Genomic DNA, 18052 nt, shown 5'->3' with positions numbered 1-18052 from the left:
CCATCCCTGACCCCTCGTGCCGTCAGTCACTCCGGCACCCAAGCCCGCCGGTGCCATCCCAGCCCCAGTCGCCCTCCCGGTCCCCTCGGCCCGCCCCGGCAGCGGCGCCGGCCCCGCCTCGCCGCGGGCGGAGGAGGCGCAGGCGCGGCGGCCCCGGCCCTGCCCCAGCCCGGCTGCGGCGGAGGCAGCGGCGGAGCCGGCGGGGCGGCGGCGGCGGGATGGCGGCGGCGCCGCTGAGCGACGGGGACCGTCGGAAGCAGATCAGCGTGCGGGGCATCGCGGGGCTGGGGGACGTGGCCGAGGTGCGCAAGAGCTTCAATCGCCACCTGCACTTCACCCTCGTCAAGGACCGCAACGTCGCCACCCCCCGCGACTACTACTTCGCACTGGCCCACACGGTGCGCGACCACCTGGTGGGCCGCTGGATCCGCACCCAGCAGCACTACTACGAGCGGGACCCCAAGGTGAGCCCCGGCGGGACGAGGGACTGGGGCTGGGCGGCTGTGCCTTCACCAAGGGTGTCTCCGCGGCTACCTGGCAGGTGTCACTGTGGGTGTGACCCCTGGGCCTTGTCCCTTGCAGGCAGCTGGCTGTGGGGCGCCTTGCCATGGCCGTGCCCTTCATGCATCCCACCGTGATTTCTTCCCTGCGGGCATCGTGACACCTGTATCTCTCACACACACCCCGCTGTTGCTGTGTCCCCATGGGCATTACCGTGGTTGTGTCCCTTGTACACACCTCAGCATGGCAGTGTCCCCATGAGCTTTGCCTCATCTGTGTCCCTCACGTACATATTGCCATGCCTGTGTCCCCACGGACATCACCACAGCCATGTCCCTTGTGCAGTTTGCCATGACTCTGTCTCCACAAACTCTTCTGCAGTCTGGTTCCACTGAACCTTGCTGCAGCATTGTCCCCCCTCAGACAGCCTCATAACTGTGTCCCCCTGCACCTTGTCACCACCATGTACCCTGTAGTCCCACTCAGAGCAGGTCCTTGCATGGGCCTTGCTGCTGCCAGCTCCTCTGTGTGCTCCACATGGTCACATCCTGCACTCACACTGCTGCAGTGCTGTCCCCTGTGGGCATCATCACCTCCATGGCTCAGCAACATGGTCACGTCCTGCACTCACACTGCTGCGGTGCTGTCCCCTGTGGGCATCATCACCTCCGTGGCTCAGCTGTGTCCTGACTTCACTCCTGCAGAACATGCAGGCAGCTCAGCTTTGGGGCTGGAGAGGAGTTTCTTGCCTTGTGAAAAACCAAATAAGCTCTCCCAGGTCACCAAACGCTGGGGTTCCTCCCCACTTGCCAAGTCAGGAACAGTGATACTGGAGGTGTTGGGGGCTGCAGGACGTAACTCAGATTTAATCCTTTTGAATTAAGACCCAATCCAGAACTTGACTGGAGAGCCACAGAGAGCAGGTGTGTACGGAGAAAGGCAAGTACCTTCCCAGGGTGCAGGCAGCCAGCCACCTCCCTGAGTCAGCTCTTTTCCCAAGATGATGAATATTGCCTTGACACAAGAAACAAAGTGCACTTTCACGACAGAATGGCTGCATGAGTGCTGAGAGTAACACTGGTGCATGGGACTCTCCCTTTTGTCCCAACTTGCACAAATGTGCCCTGATCTGTATTGCAGCACCAACAGAAGGGATTGCACAGATCCCATAAAGGCTCAGAGGAGCCTGGAGTGAGTTTGCTTACTGTCCTCTACACTTAGATTTTCATTAGAAATGCGCTCCTGTGAGAGACTGAAAGGAGCAGAGCATTTGTGTGTGATTGATTCTGGTCTGTCTGATAAGCCCCAGGGAACAGACTGACCCTTTCAGACTCCCAGCAGAGGTGGCAGAGGGAGGAATGCTGCTGCTTAGCAGGGAAAGATCCACACTACAGTGGAAAGAGATTCAAAGGAAAGCACAATTTGAGGTGAGGTAATTGCTCCATTAAGAGTTCAGGTTTATTTATAAAAATATCCATAGTGATGAATCTGAGTGGAGGGCTGGATGAATCCAGCCTGTGGAGGGCAAAAGTTTGCACAGCCTGCTTCTCATCCCGCAAACAGGCTTTCGTTAGCATTTGCAGCACAGACACGGCTCCTCTCAAACTTGGAAGGTCACTGCACAGTTGTGCCAGGAACCCTGCCACCTATGGGACAATTTACTTCTTCAAGAGGGTGAAATGGGAGTGAAACTCAGCGTGGGGTGAGCAGGAGGACCCATGAGATGGGAGTGCTGGAAAATTACTCACAGGAAGATGCTGGCCCTCAGCCCAGCCGGCCTGCATGGGGCAGGGGGCTTGCTCTGGCTTTTGGGAGGCTGGATCAGCTCAGCCTAGGAAAACTTTAAAAGCCCAGCGTAAACATCACCTCAGCTGAGCCTGACAGTGTATAAATATATCATTCAGCATCCTAGATAATAGTTGCCCTGGGTTAATTAGGGAAACACTTAACAGGCAGCGAGATTTTTCTATAGAAGGCTGTTGGCAGGGAGATGCGTGGTGGAGGCTTGGCCGGCGTCCCGCTTGAAATTCTTGTGACAAACAACTCTGGTGCGTGGTGTTCAGGAGCAGGCGCCAAAAACCAGTCTGGGAAGACATCCTTGCTCTGGAAAATGCTTGTGTCTGCTCTTGATTTGAAGCAGCTTCAGGGAAAGCAAAGTGCTGTGCTGTGTGTAAGCGTCTCGCTTTGCCTCCCCAGCGCATTTACTACCTGTCCCTGGAGTTCTACATGGGTCGCACTCTGCAGAACACCATGGTGAACCTGGGCCTGCAGAATGCTTGTGACGAAGCCATTTACCAGGTAAAGTCTTGGGGATACCAGGGTCCCCCTGAGGCTAAACTTTTCCACACAGATGGTTGAGTATCTTTATTTCTCAGGGCTTCACCTGAGAAGGTTGTTATTTGGACTACACAAAATGAAGCTTGGCTTTCTTAGTGTTTTTCATTCCCTAGAGAAGACAATGTGAGGGGCTTGGGGTTCCTTGGAGTTGGAGTACAAACCACCATTTCCCTGTAGTGAATGGGAGAAACCAGAAGTGTATACTGAAAACTACACCCAGTATCCTAAATGACATGAGAGTCACAAGGCTGCAAAGAGCTTTCCATTAGTGGGAGAGATGATCGTTTATCACAGGAGATGTAGTGTAATGGGAGAGACTGGGACTAGGGCAGCAAATCACCAAATTACAGTTCATACATTGAGGTACACAAGGCACAGCAGCAGCACTGGCAGGTAGAATTGGTGGGAAAGGAGAAAGGAGGGAAATAAGTTGCTGGAAATAAAATGTCCTCAGATGATTTCCATCTTGAAAGAAACACAGCTGAGTGTGTTTCTAACAACGCAATCACTAATGTGAGGCCATTGTTACTTATGTGGTTATTTGCAGACACCTCTGCAACAGCACAGTGACCTTTTTTGACAGAATGCAGCTTTTGGCCTTCTCACCCAATGCCTTTATTTCTCCCAGCTTCCCCTCTCCCCTCCCTCTGCCCTACCAGATTGATCCATGTTACACTTTGTAGCAGAAGTTGGGCACTTTTTAGAGAGACTGTCTCTCTAAATGAGGTGCTACAGTTGCTGTTGAAACATCCTGGCAAGCACTTTCCCTGCCAAGAGATCCAAAGGGATTTCCAGGGAGGCACCTGTTTCCTGTCTGAGGTGTTGTGCCTCAGAGAGCAGCTGGCTTTTTTCAGGAGCATCCTCTAAGTTCCTTTGCAAGACAGTTTCCAAGTGCAGATTTGGCCTGACGTGCCAAGGCTTCCCTTGCTGTAGCCTCCAGCCTGTGGAGCTCATCATGGCCCATGGCCAGGTTGCTCGAAGGTCCTCATATCCAGCATGGCTCTGTCACTGAGAGAATTCATCTCAGTTTTTGTGTCCCCATCACTCTGTGCATGAGGCTTTCCCATCTTGTGGTTGCAGACCATTGAAGTGCTGGGAAAACAGTTTGGGGAGCAGCTGTGGTATTGGCTTGACACGGTGCTGTTCCCCCTGGCACCAGGGTGAGCTGCTGCTGCCCCCTGAGTCTGCACCCCTGGACTCCTGGAGAGTCCTTGCTGCTGGCAGCCTTAGCCTTCCTCTGGCAGGGGCCCCCAGGCCATAGAACAAATGGCTCAAGAGGTGCAGGCAACCACTTCCAGCCACGGATTGCAGCCAAGGAGCTCTGTGGCAGGCTGGGCAGGATGTGGGAAGCACAGAGTGATGGTGAATGCTGCAGTCACTGCTGCCAGCCTGGCCATGCCCTTCCTCAAGGACTCAATACATGAGTAGAGGGATGACCTCCCCTGCCCAGGCAGACTCGGGGGTCCCTTGCACACTGGCTTGACCATTCCCCCCATTCAGTCTCCAGTGTCAAGTTTGGTCAAAGGGCATCCTGACCTGAGGGGCTGCTAGGGTATGAGAGTTTTGTCTGAACTCTCAAAGGAAACCTTCTTCATGGGAAAACAACATCTGGTGATGGGCTAAATTGTTTTACAATCAATTAGGCTGCCCAAGGACTAGGTGCTGGTGAAATGCTTTGTGGGGAGGGATGCAGAGACCTTGTGGGTTTAATGTCCCTCAGTGTGGGTGGTTTTGGGATGTGTTTGTCCTCCTTGAAGAGCAGCTCAGGACATGGGGTTTATTTGGTGACATGTTCTGCTGTGGTTCTTCCCCAATAGCTGGGTTTGGACTTGGAGGAGCTGGAAGAAATTGAAGAAGATGCTGGACTGGGAAATGGAGGCCTGGGCCGCCTGGCAGGTAATACAGGGGGAGGGGAGTTCCCTCCTCATGCAAAGTGCATGGGGACCGAGGGTGGCATGGCTGTCACACCCTCACCACTGGCATCTGCCCCACAGGCCTTCAGCAGTGTGGGACCCTCCTGCCTGCTCCTGGCTGGCCAGAAGCATCCCCTCCCCAGTGAGAGCACCCCAGAGCTGTAGGTGTGCATTCCGCAGTGCAGCAGGCAGGGCTGGAAGAGGCTGTCTGGAGCCTTTCCCCTCACCTCCCCGTGAAATCTCTCACTTCTCAGAGGCACTCAACAGCTCTCACACAGGCAGATTGTTGGCTGCTATTTTAGTCTGCCTGTCCTGTGGGACAGCTGGAGATGAGAGCTCCCCAGCATGGAGTAAATGCTGGAACTGATCTTTACCAGAACTGCCTGGATTGAGGGCTGGAAGGGTTTCCTTTGGAAGCAATAATAGTTAAGTAGCTGGTGGTGCAGCAGGTCAGGGTCAGAATCTCTGCTTTACTGGGCAGACAGGCTTAGAGCAAGGCAATTTTAGAAGAGCTCTCACTGCAAAAAAGTTGGATTTGGGCTTTTGGTGATCTGTCCTTGTCACCAGCAATTTTTGGGGGTTTGTGGTTGCTCAGCAGGACATGCAGAGAGTCCTGCTGCAGACTGTCTCCTTGTCTCCCTTCTGCACATGGGTTTCCTCTGAGTAATAAACATTTCCAGCAGCAGTGTTGTGGCAGCTCCATCTCCATGCACAGCAGGCTGTAGCACGTGCAGCAAGTGAGGAGTGAGGTTCCTTGCAGAGTGCCCATGCTCTGCTCCTACAGCCTGTTTCCTTCACCCTTACAGCCTGTTTCCTTCACCCTTACAGCCTGTTTCCTTCACCCTTACAGCCTGTTTCCTGGACTCCATGGCCACACTGGGGCTGGCAGCGTATGGATACGGCATCCGCTACGAGTTTGGGATCTTCAACCAGAAGATTGTCGACGGCTGGCAGGTACTTGGAAAACTCGGGTCCCTCTTTCTCCCTCTCTTTCATGCTGTGGACAAGGCTGGATGTAAAAGGCACTGCAGTGCCTTGAGCTCTAAAACTGAGCATTTGAGTCCATCACTGGGCAAGGTGATGTGGGAGTTGATCCACAGGGCATGGCTGAGACCAGAGATCTGCCTGTCTGGGTCTCCACAGTGCAGCTGCAACAAGCCCAGAGTCCCATCCAGCTTGGTAGTGAGTCAGCAAAGCAGTCAGACTAAGGATGGAGATGTGCCTAAATACCTCAGGAAGGTGTCTGGCAAATCAGTTGTTTGATTGTTATGGAACATGGACAAGTGTCTGGGGTGATTGCTGCTCCTGTGGGTTCCCTGGTCAGTGGCAGACAGGGATTAAACAGGAATTTTCCTGTAGCATTAGTTATCATACTACTTTCCAGTAAAAATAGGCTAAAAAACTGCCTCAGCTGGCAGTTTTCCTTAGTGTGTGTCTAGAAATGGTTTTCATTAGGAGACTCACCTTGCTTCGGAGTATAAAGTATCTTTTTCCCCTTAAAATACCGCTCCGTAAGTCAGGGACCATGAGAGGTCTGAAGGTTGTTTTTTCCTGCTTCTCCACAAAGAAGCTGCAATGCTAGGCCCCATAAATGGTGAAAACAGGGAGGGGAAAGCTTCCCCTGTGTTTGACTTTATGTTTCTTAAAAAAGAACAGGGGTGGTGGCATGCTGGGCTCTGGCCCTCCCCCTTGCCTTTCCCCTCCTTGTCCCACTATCTCCCCCTTCCTTTAAGTGCCTCCCCCCACAGCAGAGAAATGTGTGGAGGCACAAAGCATCTCTGGATAACACCAGCCTAGGTGGCTCTGATGGGTTCACTTTGCTCCCATTGCCACAGTTGTGAGCTGAGAGGAGAAACCCCCTCTGGCAGGGGGCAGAGTGGTTAACAAGACCTGGCTTACAGGGTGTGGCTTGTGGCCAGGAACATCGCCACTGGGTGCCTCATCCCACCTATTCCACAGTATCCGCAGTCAAACTGGATGTGAAGGCCTGGAGACAGACTGAGTGCAGTGGTCTGTGCATTTTGCATGGCTTAAACCTTAGCAAACATCCATAGAGGCTGATTTATTTATACCAGCTGGGATGCAGTCATCCAAGTTTTGGAAAGCCCGGCTATCCTCTAGAGGCCTCTGCACATCCATTTTTAAAGCCAGCTTGCTGAAGCTTTGCTTTTGAACCAGTCTCCCTTCCAAGAGCCCTGTTCAGCCTTCTCATGGAGCCCAAGGCACTCCTTGAGCCCCGTGTGCCTCTTGCTCCTCCTCTTGCAGGTGGAGGAGGCGGACGACTGGCTGCGCTACGGCAATCCCTGGGAGAAGGCCCGCCCCGAGTACATGCTCCCGGTGCACTTCTACGGCCGTGTGGAGCACACTCCCGAGGGGGTGAAGTGGATCGACACCCAGGTACCACCACCAGTCTCCCTGCTGGGCTGGGGAAGGCCAGACAGGGTAACCCTGGGCTGCCTGAGGTCTTCAGGCTCTGCTTCTCTCCTAGACTGGCCAAACTCCCTCTGCTGCCCTTGCAATTACAAAGGTGACTTTGTAGCCTATGGGGTTTGAGGAGATAAAAGCTTTTGTTGAATTGTTGCAGCAGGATTTGAGGAAAAAAAAGAGACATCTATTGATCTCTGGGACTAAGCTGCACAGTCTTACATGGATTTATGTTGGAGCACTGTAGGCTCCTTCCATGCTGCTCCTGGCCACTGTTCGCTCACACTCTGTGGAATTTCAGCAGGTTCTGATGCTGCTGCTGTGCAGAGGCATGGAGAAATCCCATGGGTGTTTAACTCTTGTCATGACAGCAAGTTCCTCCTCCCCAGAGCAGCCCAATGAGCAGAGTGCTGTCAGGGGAGGCTGGAGGTGTGGATTCCAGTCGCCAGTATGCCTGAAGGCCTTGTTTTGTGGCATCATGGAGCACAAACACTCCTTCAGCCTCTTGCACAGTTGAGGAGATAATGCTGTACTTCAGGAGCTTGTGCTTGTTCAGGCTACTGCATCACAGGTGCATTCCCATTTCGCTTCTAACAAAGGCACAGGTTTATTAAAAGGATGGAAAATGCTTCAGCCTCTTGTCTGTAAGCACTGCTCAGGGTGGAGGAAGGAAGGACAATTAATTTCTCTGTGATTCAGGGAGATGACCTAGCCTTGTTCCCATAGTGTTCAGCGGTCTCTCAGCCTGATGAACCAGCTCAGTTAATCCGAGGAGCTCACAGCCACAGAGCCCAGCCATTCTCTTCAGCACCGAGAGCTGAAGCTCAGTTACACAGTCACCTGGGCCTGCTCAGAAGAGAAATAAACCATTTTATTTCTGGTTGTCAGAGGCCATGAAGTGACCCTGTTAACAGTGCAGGGGTTCAATATCACAGCCCTAGCACAGTGAACATCTTGGGAGCACTGTGCCAGAGCTCTCTGGCCCCCAAGTGCATGCATCCATTTGGGGATTGCATTTCAACATGTGTCTCTTCTGATCCTGCTGGTAGTCTGGGGTTTCAGGGATCTGAAACACTGCTTCCTACAAGGAGGTGAGTTTTCAGATAGTGCTGCTAGGGGAACAAGTTGGAAAAGTTCAAAAAAAACAAAGATGCAGTCACCAAATATAGCATGGCTGAGTTCATGTGATGTGTGCCCCAGTCCCTGGGCAGGCTCCCTGCCTGCTTCCATGTTCGGAGCTGGTAACAGCAGCTTGGAGAGCCTGAGTTCTTGCTGATTCTCCCCAGAGGGGAGCTGTTGCTGATGCCAGCACAAAGAGGCTGTTCATGACCAACATGCTGATCTGCCCAGGTTTCCCTGCTGTGTTAACTAGGAGGTCCAGGATTACTCCCTGTAGCCATGTGTGCAGCCTACTGAGGCTTAAGTATCATCTGCAAACTGCACAAGGAGTTTCACACTCATGTTCAGTTCAGGTGCTGGAGATCTCAGTGGAGTTATCCAGGCAGGTTCAACAAACCCTGAATATTGGGTGGGTGGCTCTGGAAATGGTGCTGCAGTTGTAGGATTTGGTCCTGGCAGGTTGCAGAAGGCTAATGGGCAGGATTCAGGCTGTGGAGTTAATCCCAGATGGAAACACAAAAGTCCAAGCTGTCCTGGCTTTACCCTAGCACAGACAGAATCCCAGTGGGCAGCTAAGGGTGCTTTCAGTGCTCTGATAGGTACCCCAGTTGGTACAGGAAGGTCAGCAGGTTTCTTGCAACTCTCTTTTGCATGTCATTGAAGGGGTTGAAAGTCAAGTTGGTCAGTAAAGCTCCAGACAGCTCTGGTTCTCCTATGAATGCTTTCCCAGTAGGTGGTGGAAGTGCCCATGATAGCAGGGAAGTCTGTGAAGCTCAGCAGGTGTATTTTAGTGAGGTGAGATTCCTTCCACAGCCAGGACTTGTCTTTGTCCTCTGGATTCTTCTTGCAGAGGTTTCAGCCGCTGTCCCACATTCTCTAGGTCACTGTGCTGTAACCAGGAGGGAATGCTGTTCTTTCCAGGTTGTCCTTGCCATGCCTTACGACACCCCAGTGCCTGGATACAAGAACAACACTGTGAACACCATGAGACTCTGGTCTGCCAAGGCCCCAAACGACTTCAACCTCCAGGAGTGTAAGTGCTGTCCCTCCACTGCCTCTCCTCTGGCCAGGCTGGGACACAGTTGTCCCTTTGTGCACAGCACCTGGAGCAGCACTTCACATTTGGCCTGCTTTGTGTTTATTTCATAGCTATCTCCAAACCACAGCACTGTGTGCACATCCATGGATCACACTACTCCCCAGCTGCTTCCAGAGCCCTCCTACCCCAGGACACCCACCCGTCTCCTCCTGTCACTCTAGTGCCTTTCACACATGTACATTCCCATCCTGTTCCATTAATACCAGCCTGAATATTCCTGTTACAAAACCTCTCTACAAGAGAAGAGGGAAAAGTGTGGTGTCAGGGATCTGCCTGAATCTCTACAGCTGCTGCAGTGCTGTGTGTGTTTCTCTCCCTGCAGTCAATATGGGTGACTACATCGAGGCAGTGTTGGACAGAAACCTGGCAGAAAACATATCCAGAGTCCTGTACCCAAATGATAACGTGAGTGACTTTCTTGCCTCTCTTCCCTGTTGCTCAGAATCATCCTTCCTGGAGTTCTGTCTCCTTGTTTGTAAACACTGGAAGGTCATGGCCATCTGATGCTTGTTGCTTGGCTTTAATATACTATAGGTTGTCCCTATAATTCCCAATGAACAGGTATGGCTCTGCTGGCTCCAGAGGGTCTTTGATTAACTGATTGACAGCACAGTCTGGCCTACATAGTGTAGCTGCTCTGTTCCATGCTGCAGGGAGGGGAAGACGTTATTCCTTCAACTTCAAGGCAGTTGCCAGTTTACACAGTGGGGACTCATTTCCATCCCCAGTTCAAGGGATTTCTCACTGCAAGAGCTGTCCCAGGCCAAGCACTCACTGCGTTCTGGGTTCAAAAGGGAAGAGCCCTCATATCTAGTCATGGATTGGCATCTGTTCTGGAAAAGCAAATCCCTTGCACTTTGCCCCACACCCTATCAAACCTGCTAGTGTTTTAAAATAGACCAGCAGAAAGCACGGTGTGTGTGAGGCAGCTGATGTGTCCAGACACACTCCTGGCTATTGCAGAAAGCCCAAAATCCTTTGTCAGAAAGCCCTGCAAAGGATTTTGCCATGAGGGCGGGAACTATGCTGGCTCTGTAGGAGTAACATGGATGGGGCAGGCTCTCTCTCTCTCTCTCAGTTGCTCTCTCTGGAAGCAGCTGTTTGGGATGCCAAGCCCTTTGTGAGTCCCTACAGCTGCTGTCCACATCAGAGACATATGAGAAACATCCACATTTGCCCTGGTGAGGAGCCAAACGTGTGAAGCCTGTTGGGAAGCCCCTTGGGGTGGAGAGGAGCATCTCCAGGGCTTTGGCTGCCAGGTGGGGATGGCAGCTGCAGCTCTGATGGATGTGGTGCCCTGCCCTGCAGTTCTTTGAAGGCAAGGAGCTGCGGCTGAAGCAGGAGTACTTTGTGGTGGCTGCCACCCTCCAGGACATCATCCGCCGCTTCAAGTCCTCCAAATTTGGCTGCCGGGACCCTGTGAGAACATGCTTTGAAACCTTCCCAGACAAGGTGAGTCCGTGGGCAGAAGCACTGGGGAAACTTCAGCCAGACCTGCCTCTCTTGAGGGAGAGCAGGACTAAATGGGGGCATTTATACAAACACCCTGGCAATTTGGGTTGCAAAACAGATGATCTCTGGGCCTATTTTCCCAGGGAAAAATTTGTCATTTGGAGCAAGACCTGAAATAGCTCCATTACCAAGAGTTCTCTCTGTTTCTGGGTTGTGAGTTATGAGAAGAGCCTTGGGGCTGACCCTTACCCCAACCCCATGCATGCAGGGCACTGTCACAGTCATGTCACTGCCAGAACTGAGACCAGCAAGTCTGTGTTGCAGGTGGCTATTCAGCTTAATGACACCCACCCTGCCCTGTCCATACCAGAGCTCATGCGAATCCTGGTGGATGTGGAGAAAGTGGACTGGGACAAGGTGAGCAGAGCTGGGAGGACCATGCTGAACCTTGCAGGGGAAGGATCTCTGGGATTTCCTTTTCCCCCTTGGCCTGGGTGCACGTGCATTAACCTGCTATCTGTAATACAGGCCTGGGAGATCACAAAAAGGACCTGTGCCTACACCAATCACACTGTGCTGCCTGAAGCCCTGGAGCGCTGGCCGGTCTCCATGTTTGAGAAGCTGCTGCCACGGCACCTGGAGATCATTTATGCCCTCAACCAAATGCACCTCGATGTAAGGGACTGGTCCCAGGCTGTGGGAACTCTGGGCATCTTGGTGTGATCACCTTTAGGATGGGAATGCTCCTAGGTCCCATCAATCAGTGTCACTCATGTCCCTCTCCCTGCCTGCAGCGTGTGGCAGCTCTGTACCCAGGGGACATCGACCGTCTGCGGAGGATGTCGGTGATCGAGGAGGGAGACTGCAAGCGGATCAACATGGCTCATCTCTGCGTCATCGGCTCCCACGCCGTCAACGGCGTGGCCCGCATCCACTCCGACATCGTGAAGAACTCGGTGTGAGTTGGGACACACCCAGGCATGCACCCCCTCTGCTCACTGGGCTTTGCCTGCCAGCTGGGAAGGGTTAGCTGGGGCAGCTGCCTGTCCAGGTCTGCTTTGGTTGCCTTGCGGGGGAGACCCTTTGGAGCTGGGGAAACTCTTGGCAGTACAGCTGAGGAAGGGGGTGAGAGGCAGCAAGTTCGCAGCTGTTGCAGGGACATTGATAGAGCCTGCCCTGAGTCAGGAGCACACACTGCGGGGCCCAGCTCTAGCTCGGGTGGTGGTGGGTGGCTCACAGCTCCGTGGTGTTCCAGGTTCAAGGATTTCTATGAGCTGGAGCCAGAAAAGTTTCAGAACAAGACCAATGGGATCACACCGAGGCGCTGGCTCCTGCTGTGCAACCCAGGATTGGCTGACATTATTGCTGAGGTGAGTGGTGATCATGTGAAGTGAGGAGGTGAGTGTGATCCCTTTGGTCACCTCTTCTGTGGTCACCTAAAAGTGACACCTGGCAGCTGTGTGGGGACAGCCTGGGAGGACCATGCTGTGGTACGTGTAGGTGTGAGATTGGCTGGGCTCTAAAGCTGATGAAGAGTTGGCCAAAAAAAGCTGTGGAAATCTGGTCCCTGCCCTTGCAGGGGCTGCACACAGGCACAACAATAGGGTGTCTGGACAAGTGTTCAGCTTCATAGGCACAAAGGAGCTCCTCCCATGGAGGCCCAGCCCCAGTTCTGTCCCTTGTATTTCCCAGGCCCTTTAGGACAGGTTTTTACATCACACTGCAACATGCCATGACTGAATATCATCCTGTAGTTAAGTGAATCTTCATATCCTGCCCATTGGTTTCTCCAGCTGCCAGGAGGTCATGGCACATGTGCACACATCCTCCCTCTTCCTGCTAAAACTCCTTGAGAAAGGGGTCTTGTCTGAATTTTCACAAGTGCCCTGTTTCCATTGGGCTTCTTTGTGATGCAGAGAAATAATCTCACGATAAGAAACGGTGCCTTTTCCTGGCCACACTGCCTCTTCCAGTTTCCAAGGGGACTGTGGCACCTCTGCTGGGAAAGGGCAGTTGTGGACTGGGTGATGTGTCTCATGACATTCCTGATTTGTTGTTTTAGAAAATTGGGGAAGGCTTTATCACAGATCTGAGCCAGCTGAAGAAGCTACTGGAGTTCATCGATAATGAGACTTTCATCAGGGATGTGGCAAAAGTCAAGCAGGTAACGTGCACAGGAGGTGGCCTGGGGGAAGAAGGCTAAAAGCACCATGCTGCCAGGAACATCCCAGCAGCAAATGCTCACTTCTGAGGCAAGCTCTGGCAACTCATGCCTGTTCCTCAAATTTTTCTGCCAGGAGAACAAGCTGAAGTTTGCAGCCTACCTGGAGGAGCAGTACAAGGTGAAGATCAACCCTATGTCCATGTTTGATGTCCAGGTGAAGCGAATCCATGAGTACAAGCGGCAGCTGCTGAACTGCCTGCATGCCATCACCCTCTACAACCGTAAGTTCCCCAGCCTCTCACTGCCAGGGCTTTTCTCCAGGAGGGAAAACAGAGTGTCTGAAGGCTCATACAGAGCTCTGGGAAAAAGCTCACAGCCCAAATCTCCAGCCCAGGTAATCTCCACACCTGTTCTACAGCTGTTGAGACTGACCTGGTGCAAGACCCCATTTCCCATTGTATACCTGGGGCCCCTGCCCATTCCCAAAGGGAGGCAAGTCATTGGAGCTCTGCATTGTTCTGCCTTGAGTAGTACTCCAAGGATCCCCAAGGATTCTGTGGCCATTTTTTGCTGACCACAGCTCCAGCAGATGTCTGTTGGGCGTCAGGGTCCTACAAGGTTGATGGGTCCTTGTGACATGGGCTGAGATCCCAGCCTGCCTCTGATCATGCAGATCTGATCTGCCCAGTTTATCTTCAGTTCTGAAGATTTTTAATTTTTTTTTTTAAGATAAAATTTGAGCTTTCAAATTTGAAAAAATTTTGAAGAAAGATCCCTGCTCTTTCAGGCATCAGATGCAATCCTTCCAAATCCTTTGTGCCCAGGACCATTATGATTGGAGGAAAGGTAACCTGCATTCCAGACTCGATGCATGTGTGGCTCGGGGGGTGGATGGGGAAGGTCCTGTCTCCTTTCTGTGGCTTTGCTGGGCCTGCTGTAGATTAGCCAGCAGCAGGGAACACCTCCATGAACTAACTGGACTGAGCAAGGCTCTGTCACTATTACCCCATGGCTCAGGACTTCTCCTCCCAATTGGGTGTTTTTGCTAATTCATGGTTGGGAGAATTAGAATTGTTCAGGCTCTGGGCAGACTTTATTGTAGCCTTTAAGGCTTGAAGTGGGCCTTTTAAGAAAGATGGGGACAAATGTTTTAGCAGGACCTGTTGTGATAGAACAAGAGATAGTGGTTTTAAATTGAAGAAGGGTTAATATAGATTAGATCTAAGGTGGAAATTTTCTCAGTCAGTGTGGTGACCCACTGGAACAAGTTGCCCTGAGGTGCTCCATCTCTGGAAACATTCAAGATAGGTTGGATGGGGCTCTCAGCAACCTAGTCTAGTTGAAGATGTCCCTGCTTATTGCAGAGGGGTTGGACTAAATATCTTTCAAAGGTCCTTTCCAACCCAAACCATGCTGTGATTCCATGTGAACAGCAGAGGTGAGGCTCAGACTCACTGCAGTGAGAACCCCATACTGTCATCTCTTATGCTCTCCCTTCCTTAAAAGCCTTCCCCATTTCTGGACTGCTCTTCTTCAGGCAGCCCCTGGCTACCACATGGCCAAGATGATCATCAAACTCATCACATCCATTGGTGAGGTCATCAACAACGACCCCTATGTGGGGGACAAGCTCAAGGTCATCTTCCTGGAGAACTACCGGGTATCCCTGGCTGAGAAGGGTATGTCTGGTCTTTTGTAAGCACGTGTCAGAAGTTGGGCATGTCCCAGCTGAGCCTAGGAACGGGCTGGCCTGAGAGGCAGTTGTGGCAGGACACCTGGCTGTCCCCTAGGAACAGCCCGAAGGCTCCACATAGGGCAGGAAGCCAGCTTCATGCAGGAGTGGCAGCAGCTGCTTGGGGTCATGGCAAAGCTGAGCCTGGCCTCAGAGTTGTGCAGTTTGGGCTGAGGGCGAGGTCAGAAGGGCCAGTGGCAAATGCCAGTCCTGGTTGTGGGGAGCTGCAATGTGCCAAGGATTAACTCTTACTTCTCTTGCACCTGGCAGTGATCCCAGCAGCGGATCTCTCCCAGCAGATCTCCACAGCTGGCACGGAGGCCTCAGGTACAGGCAACATGAAGTTCATGGTGAACGGGGCCCTCACCATTGGTACCATGGACGGGGCCAACGTGGAGATGGCTGAGGAGGCAGGCGAAGAAAATCTCTTCATATTTGGCATGCGGGTGGAGGACGTGGAGGCCCTGGATCGGAAAGGGTTGGTGAACACCAGGGCTTGTCAGATGGAGATGCAGGGCTCAGCTCTGGTGGGGAGAGCCATGTTCTCTGGGAGGGACACCTTCCTCTGTATCACCTCTGGAGCAGGAAAAAGCAGGGGGCTAGAGGCAGTCTTTGCCTTGGGCTGCAAGGATGCAGCTTGCCCAAGCACACTGGCTGTGAGTGGGACATGACACAAAGTGTATCAGACACTGCTGCTGGTCTGAGCCACGAGCAGCGTGCTCTGATGGGCACAGCCCTGGGAGCAAGGCCCCCCACTCAGGAGCTGTAGCACATCCTTGCCTGCCCTCCCTGCCCCAGACACAAGGGCCCCAGGAAGAGCAGCAGTGCCTAGAGGCTGTCTCTGCTGGCACAGGTACAACGCCCGCGAGTACTACGAGAGCCTGCCCGAGCTGCGCCAGGCCATCGACCAGATCACCAGCGGCTTCTTTTCCCCTCGAGACCCCGGCTGCTTCAAGGATGTTGTGAACATGCTCATGTACCACGACAGGTGAGTCCTGGGAAGCATCCCTGTGCAGGGGAAGCCCTGGCTGCTCATGGGAAGACATCTGTCCTGCCCAGAAGGCAAGCCCCAGCCAGACTCTGCTTTGGGTTTCAGGTTTAAGGTGTTTGCAGACTATGAGGCCTACATTAAGTGCCAAGGGCAAGTGGACCAGCTGTTCATGGTAAGACTCGCCCACTGCTGAGTGGGAAGACTGGGGGTTAACTGGGATGAGTGTGCTACAGTGGAGCCCTTATGAACACTGCAGCATGTGGTGCCCTGGGGCAGGGTGAGGCAGGTTTGGCTGTTTCAGCAGCCCCACACCATGGTGTTTTAAACTAGCCAGTGTCCTGCAAGGCTGCAAGCCAGGACGGAGCTGGGTGAGCAACTGAGTACTGACACTGCCTCTCCTCTTCCCAGGATCCCCGTGAATGGACGAGGAAAGTCATCAGGAACATTGCGTGCTCGGGCAAGTTCTCCAGTGACAGAACCATCACTGAGTATGCCCGTGAGATCTGGGGGGTGGAGCCTTCTGCCACAGCAATCCCCCCGCCCAACCTGCCCCGAAATTGATGCAAGCACCAGGGGAAGGAAGGAGTGATATGCTCCCATTGCAGGAGGCCTCACCTGCGTTTCACCACCAGTCAGATGGGCTCAGCTCTGCAGAACCAAGGCCTTTCCCTCAGAGGGATAGAAGGATGCTCTGAGGAGGAGCCCTGACTAAGGAACAAGAGCTGGAGGGCAGGAGAAAGGACCTTGTGTTTGCACCTACCTAGCCTGCATGTGCTGCATAGTGCTTTTAGAGAGATGACCATGGATAAGTCTTCCACAGCTGTGCTCCATGCTTAACAAGGGCTTTCCAAGTAAACCCTCCCCTCCCCCTGTGTGCAAGGGCCTGGCCTCCTTGACCCTGCCCCTTAAAGTAGGATTAGCCAACACAGAGTGTGTCTTTCTCCTGCAGGGGTCTGCTGGGCCCAAAGCTGGGAGAGAGAGGCCAATCCCTGCCCATCTCCTTCCCCAGTGTCACCTAAGGAAGGGGGGGCTGGCTGTGAAAGCCCCATGGCAGGCACCAATGTCAAACACTGTGCCACAAGCAGGAGAGCCTGGGATCAGCCACTTCCTTGCCACAGAGCTTACTGTAGCCTCCTACCACACCTCTTACCTAACTAAAGGCCCAGTAACCAAGCCACGCCAGGGATTTTCAGCCTCCATCTCTGCATAGGGAGGGCTGTACCTGCTACTGCCAGCTGGGTAGCTGAGCCTGCTGGCTCTTGGCTCTGCAGATACAGCTGTGTGTATGTGCTACTCAGGGGATGAACATGGATCACATCCCTGGCACTCTTCCATAGCAGGATCATGCTGCTGCACATGTCCCTCCCAGTGCTGGGGTCACAGTTTAACACCCATAGTGCTGTGTAGTGCACCAGTACTACCCTGTTTGACACCAACTCATTAAAACAACCCAAACACCTGCTGGTTTGACTTCAGACTGACTTGTGACTACTCCATGCCTCTGCGGTCAGGTTGCAACAAGTTCAGGCCACAATGCCTGAATCACTGCTGTCCTTGCCCAGCTGTGGCTTTGTGGTTTGTAGTCCCTTGCAGCTGGCAGGGCGCTGGCACCACCATGGCAGGGAACATGCCCATGGCAGGCTGACTCTCTGTGCTGGGGTGGGGGTTAGTGTTGGGTTTGCCCTGCTAATGGCACACAGGACTACTGAACTAGAAGTCACACATGCAATTCCCATCTCCCCCATTCCCAGGGGAGAAGCATAGCCTCAGCTGCAGCCAAACTACAGGCATAGACCCTCTGGGCTCCAGGAGAGTCGTCCTCCTAGAGCTGGCAGCAGCCACAAAAATTTGCCCACTCCCAGCTGCAAGCTCACCTCCCACACACAACCCTACTGCAGCCCAGCCCCACACCCAGCTGACCTGCTCAGTGTGGGGAAAATGTCCCAAAAACTGCCAGGTAAGACTGGTAAAGCTGAAGTGATCAGCAGTCAATGCCTTTATTAAAACTACACCACTTTTAGATAAACATTTCAGTTTAAATTTCCAAACGTATCACTGAGCTGCTAACAGGAATGGTGGTGGTGGGACCACCAAGAGCAGCAGTTCTCGTGCTGGACTCCCAGCTCTGTCCCAGCAGGAGGAAGGCAGCCAGCCAGGCCCATCTCAGGCTGCACTTTGCCCCAAGCCAGCTGCCAGCAGCAGCATTGACTGGAATGTGTGTGTTACTCTCCAGAGCCAGGTAAGTATTTCTCGTCTGTCAGTGCGATAAATTAAGGTTGACGCACTTGTATTGTAGTGGCACAGCTACTTCATGAGTATC

General features: G+C 53.0%; 1 protein-coding gene across 1 annotated transcript; it reads left to right on the top strand.

Annotated features, from left to right (window-relative positions):
* Nucleotides 1–146: 146 nt before the first annotated feature.
* Nucleotides 147–17202, top strand: LOC121346340 (glycogen phosphorylase, brain form). Its single transcript, XM_041424069.1, has 20 exons — nt 147–464; nt 2698–2799; nt 4656–4734; nt 5602–5705; nt 7017–7148; nt 9216–9327; nt 9716–9798; nt 10702–10845; nt 11170–11262; nt 11374–11520; nt 11640–11803; nt 12101–12215; nt 12908–13009; nt 13143–13290; nt 13797–13855; nt 14547–14688; nt 15012–15219; nt 15595–15729; nt 15838–15904; nt 16141–17202. Exons 1-20 carry the CDS (start codon nt 219–221, stop codon nt 16291–16293), a joined length of 2535 nt encoding a protein of 844 aa, XP_041280003.1. The 5' UTR covers nt 147–218; the 3' UTR covers nt 16294–17202.
* The last annotated feature ends 850 nt before the right edge of the window (nt 17203–18052 follow it).

The sequence above is a fragment of the Onychostruthus taczanowskii genome, unplaced genomic scaffold (genome assembly GCF_017590055.1).
Source record: "Onychostruthus taczanowskii isolate IOZ18803 unplaced genomic scaffold, ASM1759005v1 scaffold80, whole genome shotgun sequence".
Classification (NCBI taxonomy): Eukaryota; Metazoa; Chordata; class Aves; order Passeriformes; family Passeridae; genus Onychostruthus; species Onychostruthus taczanowskii.
This window is presented reverse-complemented; position numbering and strand designations above follow the sequence as displayed.

Coding starts and splice junctions, on each gene's coding strand:
- LOC121346340 (XM_041424069.1), top strand. CDS start 219: ATGGCGGCGGCGCCGCTGAGCGACGGGGACCGTCGGAAGCAGATCAGC. Junction 2,800..4,655: donor GTGACGAAGCCATTTACCAG/GTAAAGTCTTGG, acceptor CTTCCCCAATAG/CTGGGTTTGGACTTGGAGGA. Junction 13,010..13,142: donor ATGTGGCAAAAGTCAAGCAG/GTAACGTGCACA, acceptor TTTTTCTGCCAG/GAGAACAAGCTGAAGTTTGC.